Raw genomic sequence first — 11,475 nt, 5'->3', positions numbered from 1 at the left:
GGCAGGGAACGTTTCTACCCGTGCTGTTATATTGTGCTCTTCCAAGTGCTTTATACAGGGCTTTGCACACAGTAAGTGCTCAATAAATGCCACTGTGATTGACATGACCTAGGGAGAAGAGATGGATTGGGGAAAGCCACCTGGAGGAGGTGGGCTGTTGGGGGGCATTTAAGGTGGGAGTTGTCCACACTCCTGTCCCGCCCCTCTCTGGGTGTCCTTGATTTTCTTGGCTCGAGCCACGGAGGCCCAACCCCAGAATAATAATTGTGGTATTATTACTGAGCTCTGGGGTTATTAGTACCAGATGTTGTCAAGTCGTTCCCGATTCATAGCAACTCAGTGGATATATATTCTCCAGAATGCCCTATCTTCTTCCATAATCCTTAAACTTGAATTCTGTTATCGTTGCTATGATTTCTATCCATCTAGCTCTGGTCTGCCTCGTCCACGTTTTCCCTGGACTTTTCCTAGCATTCGTGTCTTCTCCAGAGAATTAGTCCTCCTGATGATGTATCCAAAATATGCTAATCTAACTCGAGTCATTTGGCCTTCCAAAGACCACCTTGGCTTAATTTGCTCCAAAATCCATTTATTTGTCTTTCGGGCAGTCCATGGTATTCACAAAGGCCTTCTCCAACACCACATTTCAAAAGAGTCGATGCTCTTTCTGTCCCGTTTTTTCACTGTCCGGCTTTCGGATCCATACAATGTCACTGGAAACACATAGAATTTACAGTTTGTATTTTTGTGGCGATTGTTACATCAGCGCATTTCATGATTTTTTCCAGGTAAAATCCTGCAAATCTTCCTAACATTAATCTTTGGCATATCTCTTGACTACTAGTTCCTTTTATTACTGAGTATCAATCCCAGGAGAGAAAAATTGTCAACTATTTCTATCTTCTCTTCACCCGCTATAAATGTGTTAAAACTTCCAAGTGTCATGGTCTTTGTATTCTTGACATTCAAATGCAGGCCCATCTCTTTGCTCTGTTCCTTAGCTTCTAATTATAAGCCCTTCAAATCGTCACTCTCTGCTAGTAGGGTAGTGATCATCAGCATAACAAAGGTTGTTGATATTTCTTCCTCCAGTCTCTCTACTCCCCGTTTGTCTTCATCCAATCCGGCTTCTCTCATTATGTATTAAGCATAAAGGATGACCCGATAAGGCGATGAGTTGCATCCTTGTCTTACTGTACTGTACCCGTACTGATGGGAAACCAATCAGCTTCTCCACGTTCCGTTCTTATTGTAGTTTCCTGCCCGGCATACGGCTTCCGTATTAATTCTATTAAATGGTCCGGCCTGCCCATTTTCCTTAACATGCTCCAGAGTTTCTGAAGTATCCATGCAGTCAAAGGTCTTACTATAATCAATAAATGACTTCCTTTTGATGTTCTCTTGCCCTTTCGATTGCTCAACAGACATCAGCAATAAGACCCCCTGTCCCTCGTCCTTTCTGGAATCCTGCTTGGAAATCGGGCAGTTCACATCCCATGTAGGTCTCCGTTCCATGCTGTATAACTTTCAGCGATACCTCGCTGGCATCTGAGAGCAAGGAACTACTACTACAGTAATTGTCGCATTTAGTTCTCTCTCCTTTCTTTGGTTTTGGAACATAACCTGATCTCTCCCGATCAGCTGGCCATTGAGTGGTTAGCCAACTTTGTTGACATAATTGGACTTCAACCGATTTTTCTCCAGCTGCCTGAAACATCTCAATAGGAACCCTATCCAAGCTGGGTGCCTTATTTCTGGCAAGACAGAGCAAAGCTGATCTAACTTCGCTTTCCGTGATGAGTGCCTCTAATTCACAAGGAACTTCTTCAAATACTCCTTGTATATTGCTATCCTTCTGGTGTAGTTCCTGTATGGATTCCTTCCATCTCTGATTCCACTGACATTGCTTATCGTCAGTCCATTTTTAGCAAAGTCAATCGAGGACAAAATGTCCCCTTGATTTCCTCAGTCTTCTGAAATAGTGATCTTGTCCGTCCACATTTGTTACTGACTTCCCATTTCTTTACATATGCTGTTATAATATTCCTCTTTCTCCTTCCTGGCAGAGCATTGGAATCCTTGGTTCAGTTCTTTAACCAAGTTCTTTTGTCCTCCGATTTTTGCTTCCTTCCTTTTCCTGGCTACTTCCAGAGTCATATTCAACATCCATTTTGACTTCTGCTTCCTGACTCTTTGCTGTACTGTGTCGCTTTCTTCCTCGATGACATTTTCAATCTCCATCCACAGTTTCTCTGGTTCCTTGTCTGTGAGATTAAGTGCCTCAAATCCATTTTTTACATGATCCTTAAATGCAGGGGGAATATTAGTCTGATCATATTTGGGCAGCTGTAAGGCATGATTGGTCTTGCTAAGTTTTAGCCTGAAGTTACACACGAACAGCTCATGATCTGTTCCACAATCCGCTCCAGGCCAAGTTTTTGCTGCCAAAAGAGAACTCCTCCATCTCTTTCTCCAGGTAAAATAGTCTATTTCATTTCCATATAGTCCATCTGGTGAAGTTCGTGTGTACGGTGGTTGTTTAGGTTGGTTAAAGAAGGTGTTGGCAATAAAAAAGTCATTCGATTCATAGAAATCAATGTCAGGGTCTGGCTTGCTTCTTATTTCCAAGACCGTATTTCCCGACAACCTTTATTTCCATTCCATTACCAACGTTCGCATTACAGGCCCCAGTGATAATCGACACATCTTGCTTGAGGCTTTTATCAATCTCTCTCCACTTCATAATAAAATCTATTTCTTCTTGCTCTGCATCTGCTGTTGAGGCGTACACCTGAAGTATCATCATATTGAATGGTTTTCGCCATACAAGATGATCCAGTTCATTCAATTGTATTTATTGAGTGCTTACTGTGAGCAAAGCACTGTACTAAGTAGGACACAGTCCCTGTCCAAAGGGGTTCGCAGCCTTAATCCCCATTTTACAGAAGAGATAACTGAGGCAAAGAGAAGGGAAGTGACTTGTTCAAGGTCATACGGCAGACAGGTGGCAGAGTCAGCATTAGAACCCAGGTCCTTCTGACTCCCAGGCCTGAGCTCTAGCCACTAGGCAACCCTGCTTCTTTATAGCAGCCCTTTCCCTCAAGGCCTAAGAAGCAGCAGAGCCTAGTGGAAAGAGCACAGGCCTGTAAGTTCCCTCCGGACTAGGCTCTTTGTGAGCAGGAGGGGCCCAAGGACTCAGTACAGTGCTCTGCATCCAGGAAGCGCTCAATAAATACTATTGATTGGGTTGGGAGGCTTGGGTTCAAAACCCAGCTCTGCCACTTACCTGCTGTGTGAGCTTGGGCAAATAAATCAATCATGTAAACTGTGTGCAGAGCATTCATTCATTCAATCGTATTTATTGAGCACTTACTGTGCGCAGAGCACTGTACTAAGCGCTTGGGAAGTACAAGTTGGCAACATATAGAGACGGTCCCTACCCAACATTGTACCAAGTGCTTGAGACAGTACAATATAACAGTATAACAGAGTTGATAGACACATCCCCTGTCCACATTGAGCTGATAGTCTAGAGGGCAAATCATTTAACTTCTCTAGGCCTGTGTCCTCACCTGTAAAAAGGGGATTCAAAACGCTTTCCCCCTCCCCCTTACTGTGTGCAAAGCACTATACTAAACGCTTGGGAGAGTACAATATAACAGAATTGGTAGTCACATTCCCTGCCTATAACGAGCCCTCAGGCTAGTGGAGGGGGAGGATTGTGAGATCCTTCTGTTGGGTAGGGACTGTATCTATAAATTGCCGACTTGTACTTCCCAAGTGCTTAGTCCAGTGCTCTGCACACAGTAAGTGCTCAATAAATACGATTGAATGAATGAATGAATGAATGTCGAGGGGCTCTGGGGTCCCCCACCTCCCTGGATTGAGTTTGGGTGGCCCCGGTTTGGGGGTACTGTCGAGGGGCTCCGGGGTCCCCCCACCTCCTTGGATTGAGTTTGGGTGGTCCCGGTTTGGGGGTACTGTTGAGGGGCTCCAGGGTCATTCATTCATTCAGTCATATTTATTGAGTGCTTACTGTGTGCAGAGCACTGGACTAAGTGCTTGGGAAGTCCAAGTCGGCAACACAGAGAGCCGGTCCCTACCCACCAGCGGGCTCCCAGTCTAGAAGAGGGAGACGGCCAACAAGACAAAACACATTAACAAAATAAAACAAGGAGGTCCCCCCCACCTCCTTGGATTGAGTTTGGGTGGCACTGGACTAAGCGCTTGGGAAGTCCAAGTCGGCAACACAGAGAGATGGTCCCTACCCACCAGGGGGCTCCCAGTCTAGAAGGGGGAGACAGCCAACAAGACAAAACACATTAACAAAATAAAACAAGGAGGTCCCCCCCACCTCCTTGGATTGAGTTTGGGTGGCACTGAACTAAGCGCTTGGGAAGTCCAAGTCGGCAACACAGAGAGACGGTCCCTACCCACCAGCGGGCTCCCAGTCTAGAAGGGGGAGACGGCCAACAAGACAAAACACATTAACAAAATAAAATAAGGAGGTCCCCCCTTGATTTTTAGGCTGTGAGCCCACTGTTGGGTAGGGACTGTCTCTATATGTTGCCAACTTGTACTTCCCAAGCGCTTAGTTCAGTGCTCTGCACACAGTAAGCGCTCAATAAATGCGATTGATTGATTGATTGATTGATTGAGTTTGGGAGGCCCCGGTTTGGGGGTGCGCCTCCTTGGATTGGGTGCTGCCTATTGGCCCCTCTCGCCCCCCCAAAACACACACAGACACACACACAGACACACACACACAGACACACTCTCTCTCTCTCTCTCTCTCTCTCTCTCTCTCTCTCTCTCTCTCTCTCTCTCTCTCTCTCTCTCTCTGTCACTCACACACACACACACAGAGGAGTTTTTGCTTTCGATATCTTGACCTCCCGGCTGGTCTGGGCGGGACTGGGCTGGACTGGGCGGGCCCAGGGCCGCCGAGCAGAGTCCAGGTGAGAACCGAACCCATGCTGGCCGAGGAGCTGGCCGAGGCGGCGGCCGGGCCCCGTGCAGGGCACTGCCCCGGGGGGGCCGCTCAGCGGCTCGGACGCCTGGGTCCCCGAGGGGGGCAGGGCCCGGGGGCAGGCGCCCGGGTTCCTGGAAGGCGGGCAGGGGACCTGTTCGCAGTAAGTGCAGGCACAGGAAGCCAGGCACACGGCGACGGGGGGGGAGCAGGGCGGAAACCGAGCCACATGAAGGGGCCGGGGGCCGGGGAGGGGGCTGGGGGGCGGCCGGCCCGGACACCTGGGTCCCCAGCTCGGGGCTGACTCCTCCGCCCTAGGGCCCGGCCTCCGGCATGTGGGGCCCGTCGGCAAGATGACGGCTCGGCCGCCCCCGGCACTCCCCCACGTGAGTACCGGGCCGGGGGGCGCCGGGGCACCCGACGGAGAGCTCACTGGGGAGTGGGGTGGGGGCCTACCCACTGGGGGGGGTCGGTGGAGCGGGAGAGGGGGCACCCCGGGGGAGGAGGACGGGATGGGGGGTCACCCGGGGGGAGGGGGAGGTGTGGGGAGTCACACCGAGGGAGATGGGGGGCAGTGAGATGAGGGGCCAACCTCGAGGGTGATGGGGGTCAGTAGAGCGTGGGGGTCAGCGGGGAGGGGGGGTCATCCCAAGCAGAGGCAGGACGTGGGGAGCCATCAGAGGGAGAGGGAGGGGATGGAATCCGTGGGGTGAGGGGGATGGAGGGAATGGGGGGCAAGGGTCATGGGGACATTGCAGGGAGAAGAAGGGGATGGGAGGATTAGCCGGGAGGGGGCAAGGAAGGGGATGGGGGGCACTGGCGGGGGGGCGGGGAGGGAGGAGATGGAGGGGAGGCCAGGGGCAGGCAGATGGAGGTGGCCAGAGAGGGAGGGGCAGGTTGGGGCCCGCCTTGGGGAGGGGGCGGGGGGCCCAGGCCCCGGCCCAGGCTTGGCTGCTGGTCCACCTTCAGCTGTTGCTGCTGCTCCTGCTGCTGAGCGGGCCGCCTCCTGCCCCCGCCTGCGCCTTCCGCTACAGCCCCGTCAGCTCCATGTTCCCACTGCACATCCACAACCTGGTGAGCCCCCCACCCCGGTTCCCAGAACCCCATCCGGCCCCGGATTCCGTCGCCCACTGCCCTTCCCTTCCTCCCCGCTAATGGACTTCTCTCTGCCCGGCCTCCCCACCCCCGGACCCCCCGCCACAGGCCCAATACCTGCTCCAGGACTACCCCATCAGCGTGGTCACCAACCTCCAGACTGTGAGTATGGCGCTGCTCCCCCGGACCCTCCCCTTGCCCCCCACCGCGCCCCCAGAGCAGAGCCCCTAGAGCCCTGCACCTCCCAATCCCCCCCAGGTCCCAGGGCCCAGGACACAACAGGGACCCTCTCCCAGCCGGGGCGGTTCCTCCGTGTTCCCCGGCCTCACGTTGGGGGTGCAGAAGGGCTTGGAGGGAGCGAGAAAGGCCTCCCTCCCCCAGCCCCTCAAGGACCCAGGTCTCCCTCACCGCTGTCCCCCAGCTCTTCACCACATCCCTTCCTCTCCAGGTCCCCCAGCCCTCCCCGTGCCCCCCTGGGTCTTCCTTGCACTTTGCCCCCTCCCTCCCAGGCTTCCTGATGCTCCCAACACACCCCATCGTCCCCACGTCCTCTCCCAGTTCCCTCCAGTCTCCCCCACTGTGGCCCCTCGCTCGCCCTCCCCACCCCCACACCCGGCCCCAGCCCTGGCTGTACCCCAGGATGAGCTGTGCTGGGAGCTGTGGCACCTGTCGGTGGCAAAGGAACGGCTAAAGCACTTAGAGCGGATGTCCGGGCCTCGGCTGCGGGACCTGGTCCACAAGGTCCAGGCTGAAGTCGACTTCGTCAGCGACTGTGGCTTCCAGGTGGGACCGGCCCCCCTCACCCCCATGGCAGGTGGCTTCTGTGGGCAGGGACGGGAGTCCCCATCCAGCAACCGCTCCTCCCCCGCCGGGGGGGACTGGAGACCCTGGGGGACCCCCGGGAAGTCTGAAGCAGGGGCCTCCTCTCCCGCTCAGCGCCCCCAGAAGTGCGCCAGATTCCAGCAGATCAACATCTCACAGTTCCTGGGGGACGTGTCCCAGCACCTGACCTCCCTGCGCCCCAAGATAACCAGCCTCAACTTCTCCAGCTGCCTGGAGCTCCGCTGCGTCCCTGGTAACAGCCGTCTCCATCCCCGATCCCCAGCTCTGCCACCGTCTTGCCTTGCCCGATTCTCCTTCCCCTTTCCCCACCCCCCGCATTCAACTTCCCTCCGTCTTCATGTTTTTCGCCAGTCCCACTGCCTGTCCTTCCCTGACCCATGTCTTCGCCCCTCTCTCCCAGTTCCTCTTGTTCACTCCTTCCCCACCCTGGGCCCCGCTTTCCCAGGTCCCCCTTGTCTGCTCCTTTCCCACCTGGGCCCCTGTCTCCCAGCTCCCCTGCCCAACTCATCCCACCTGCCCCCCTCCTGTGCCCTCCACCACAGGGGCAGGGGGTGGGCGTGGGGGCTCTCCCTGCTAGCGACTCCTCCAACTCACCCTGGTGCTCGCAGACTGGCAGAGGATAGCTGCAGGAAATGAGTCCCTTGCCCTACCCATTTCCCAGCTACTGTCGCTGGGGATGGGGCTTTGGGGGTGGGGGGAGTGAGACTCTCCCCAAAGCTGTATATGTTCCCTTTCCCCCTCCTCACCCTGAGCAAACCCCCGTCTCTGGGCCTGGGCTCCCCTTCCCAGCTCCATTGGGTCCTCCAAGGCGGAGGAGGGAGTAGGGACTGGGAAGACGGGACTTCAGGACCCTGGGGGTGGAGGGCACGCTCAGGAGAGAGTGGGAGGGGAGAAAAGAGAAGTCTCAGCCCACATTTGTGAAGGCGGTTGTCCCCCTGGAGGCAACCCTCTCCCCCCCAACTTCCACTGTTCCCCACCCCCCCAGCCCTGCCCCCCTCTCCCACTGTGTCCCACTCCCCTCAGCCACCCTATCCCTCCCCCTTGACCTCCTCTCTCTCCCGCTCATTTTCCCCCTCCACCCAGATTCCTCCACCTCAGCTCCTTCCGCTGGCACCCCGGGCCCCCTGGGCAGCCAGGCTCCCCTATCCCAGGGCCTCCTCCTGACCCCGCTGTGGCTCTTCCTGCCCGGGCTGGCCATGGGGGCATTGTGGGGACTGTGGAAGCTGTGGAGGATACGGAACTGGGGAGGACAGAGCCAGGTGAGCTGGGGGCGGGACGGGGCCGGGTGGATAGGAGCGGGGGTGCCCCCCCACCCCACCGTGGACGGGGAGTTGGGGTTCCCGAGGTGGGCAGGGGGTCCTCCGTCATCATGGGCCGCTCCTTCCGATAACCCAGAGGAGCGGGCAGTTTCCCATTTCGGTGCGGGGGCTCTCTCTCTCCACAGCCGTGCCAGAGGGCGTCTCAGATCCCCACAGATTCTCCCCTCCCGAGGAGACCGTGCTCATGACCCCCTGCCCACCCTGAGCGGGACTGAGAGTGGAAGCAGAGAGACAAGGTACATGGGCGCAGGCTGGCAGCCGCCCCCCGTCTCCCCGCTACCCGGGTCTCTCCGCCCCATGGCCCCCAGACCCCAGCTCCGGCCAACGCCCCCCAATCTTTGTCTCTTCCCTCCAGGACTTCACTGCCACTTGTCTCCCGAGGAAATCAGAAGGGGGATCCAGCTGGGTGCGGGGCAGGCCGGAGCAGGCCAAGCTTCACCTCCCCCTCCTGCCCCTGCCCACCCGCCCCCTCGCGCATCAAGCCGAACGTTATTGACATGGAAAGATTTTGCTGTGAGAGGCTAAACCACATCTCATCCCGCCTTCAAGCTGCAAAAAGCCACCTCCTCCTCCAGGCAGCCTTCTCGGACTGTGGACTCCTTTCATCCACTTCAGCCGCCCTAGCAACTGTGTATTATCTCTGTAAATCTTGTGTATATATTTCCGTTCTTAGTTTTATGCTCCTGGCACGTGCACTTTTGGTGTAATTGAAAATGGATGTGGTTCCTGCCTCCCTAAAGAGACTGTAAACTCCTCCAGGGTGGGGGGACTATTATCTTATTCCTCATTTGTAATTCCTGTCAGCCCTCAGGGCCCAGGGTGCCCCCCTTCCTCAGCTGATCCTCAATAAACACCGGTAATGATATTGAAGGCAAGGCACCCCCAGGGTGTCTGAGAGTTATGGGGACTGGGGGCACTTGGGTAGTGCTGGAGACATTCATTGAGTATTTATTGAGCTCTTACTGTGTGCAGAGCACTGTACTAATGACATCTGCAGCGTGGCTCGGTGGAAAGAGCCCGGACTTTGGAGTCAGAGATCATGGGTTCAAATCCCTGCTCTGCCACTTGTCAGCTGTGTGACTTTGGGCAAGTCACTTAACTTATCTGGGCCTCAGTTACCTCATCTGTAAAATGGGGATTAAGACTGTGAGCCCCCCGTGGGACAACCTGATCACCTTGTAACCTCCCCAGCGCTTGGAACAGTGCTTTTCACATAGTAAGCGCTTAATAAAATGCCATTATTATTATTATTTGCAGCGTGGCTCAGTGGAAAGAGCCCGGACTTTGGAGTCAGAGGTCACAGGTTCAAATCCTGGCTCTGCCACTTGTCAGCTGTGCGACTTTGGGCAAGTCACTTAACTTCTCTGGGCCTCAGTTACCTCATCTGTAAAATGGGGATTAAGACTGTGAGCCCCACGTGGGACAACCGGATCACCTTGTAACCTCCCCAGGGCTTAGAACAGTGCTTTGCACATTGTAAGTGCTTAATAAATGCCATTATTATTATTATTATCTGAGTGCAGGGAGGGAGGGAGGGGAGCGGGTACCTGCTTTGTGACCTTGGGAAGTCACTTAACTTCTTTGTAAAATGGAGATTAAATGACCTTCCTTTTAGATCGTGAGGCCCATGTGTCCAATCTACCTACATTGCACTTATCTCAGGGCTTATAGACTACTTTTTTTTTTTTACAGCATTTGTTAAGCGCTACGTGTCAGACGCTGTACTAAGCCTGGGGTAGATGCAAGCTAATCAAGTTGGACCCAGTTCCCATCCCACAGGAGGCTCACAATCTTAATCCCCGTTTTGCAGATGAGGGGACAGAGGCCCAGACAAGTTAAATACGATTGATTGATTGATTGATTGTCCCTACCCAATAACGGCTCACAGTCTAGAAGGGGGAGACAGACAACAAAACAAAACATGTGGACAGGTGTCAAGTCATCAGAACAACTAGAATTAAAGCTAAATGCACATCATTAAGCAGCATGGGGAAGCAACATGGCTCAGTGAAAAGAGCCCAGGCTTTGGAGTCAGAGGTCAGGGGTTCAAATCCCGGCTCCACTGGTTGTCAGCTGTGTGACTTTGGGCATTCATTCATTCATTCAATCATATTTATTGAGCGCTTACTGTGTGCAGAGCACTGTACTAAGCGCTTGGGAAGTACAAGTTGGCAACATATAGAGACGGTCCCTACCCAACAGTGGGCTCACAGTCTAGAAGGGGGAGACAGAGAACAAAACAAAACATATAAAATAGAGTAATAAATACGTACAAAGATAAATACATATATACAGGTGCTGTGGGGAGGGGAAGGAGGTAAGGCAGGGGGGATGGGGAGCGGGAGGAGGGGGAGAGGAAGGAGGGGGCTCAGTCTGGGCAAGTCACTTAACTTCTCTGGGCCTCAGTTACCTCATCTGTAAAATGGGGATTAAGACTGTGAGCCCCCCGTGGGACAACCTGATCACCTTGTAACCTCCCCAGTGCTTAGAACAGGGCTTTGCACATAGTAAGCGCTTAATAAATGCCATTATTATTATTATTATCATTAACAAAGTAAATAGAATAGTAAATATGTGCAAGTAAAATCAATAGTGTAATAAATCAGTACTTAGTACTAAGTAAGTGCCCAATAAATATGACTGAATGAATGTTCTAAGCGTTTGGGTGAAAAAACCCATGTCCTTCCAACTCGGAGGCCTTCCCAGACTGAGCCCCCTCCTTCCTCTCCCCTCCTCCCCCTCTCCATCGCCCGCTTTACCTCCTTTCCTTCCCCACAGCACCTGTATATATGTATATATGTTTGTACGTCTTTATTACTCTATTTTACTTGTACATATTTATTCTATTTATTTTATTTTGTTAATATGTTTTGTTTTGTTCTCTGTCTCCCCCTTCTAGACTGTGAGCCCACTGCTGGGTAGGGACCGTCTCTATATGTTCATCGTCATCATCAATCGTATTTATTGAGCGCTTACTGTGTGCAGAGCACTGTACTAAGCGCTTGGGAAGTACAAGTTGGCAACATAGAGACAGTCCCTACCCAACAGTGGGCTCGCAGTCTAAAAGGGGGGAGACAGAGAACAAAACCAAACATACTAACAAAATAAAATAAATAGAATAGATATGTACAAGTAAAATAGAGTAACAAATATGTACAAACATATATACATATAAACAGGTGCTGTGGGGAAGGGAAGGAGGGAAGATGGGGGGGATGGAGAGGGGGACGAGGGGGAGAGGAAGGAAGG

General features: G+C 53.4%; 1 protein-coding gene across 1 annotated transcript; it reads left to right on the top strand.

The window, feature by feature from the left end:
- Positions 1 to 5,102: 5,102 nt before the first annotated feature.
- On the top strand, positions 5,103 to 8,670 carry FLT3LG (fms related receptor tyrosine kinase 3 ligand). Its single transcript, XM_038752955.1, has 9 exons — positions 5,103 to 5,132; positions 5,288 to 5,355; positions 5,939 to 6,043; positions 6,173 to 6,226; positions 6,704 to 6,847; positions 7,001 to 7,139; positions 7,991 to 8,166; positions 8,352 to 8,462; positions 8,582 to 8,670. Exons 2-8 carry the CDS (start codon positions 5,323 to 5,325, stop codon positions 8,412 to 8,414), a joined length of 714 nt encoding a protein of 237 aa, XP_038608883.1. The 5' UTR covers positions 5,103 to 5,132; positions 5,288 to 5,322; the 3' UTR covers positions 8,415 to 8,462; positions 8,582 to 8,670.
- The last annotated feature ends 2,805 nt before the right edge of the window (positions 8,671 to 11,475 follow it).

This window comes from Tachyglossus aculeatus, chromosome 10 (assembly GCF_015852505.1).
Source record: "Tachyglossus aculeatus isolate mTacAcu1 chromosome 10, mTacAcu1.pri, whole genome shotgun sequence".
Taxonomy (NCBI): domain Eukaryota; kingdom Metazoa; phylum Chordata; class Mammalia; order Monotremata; family Tachyglossidae; genus Tachyglossus; species Tachyglossus aculeatus.
This window is presented reverse-complemented; position numbering and strand designations above follow the sequence as displayed.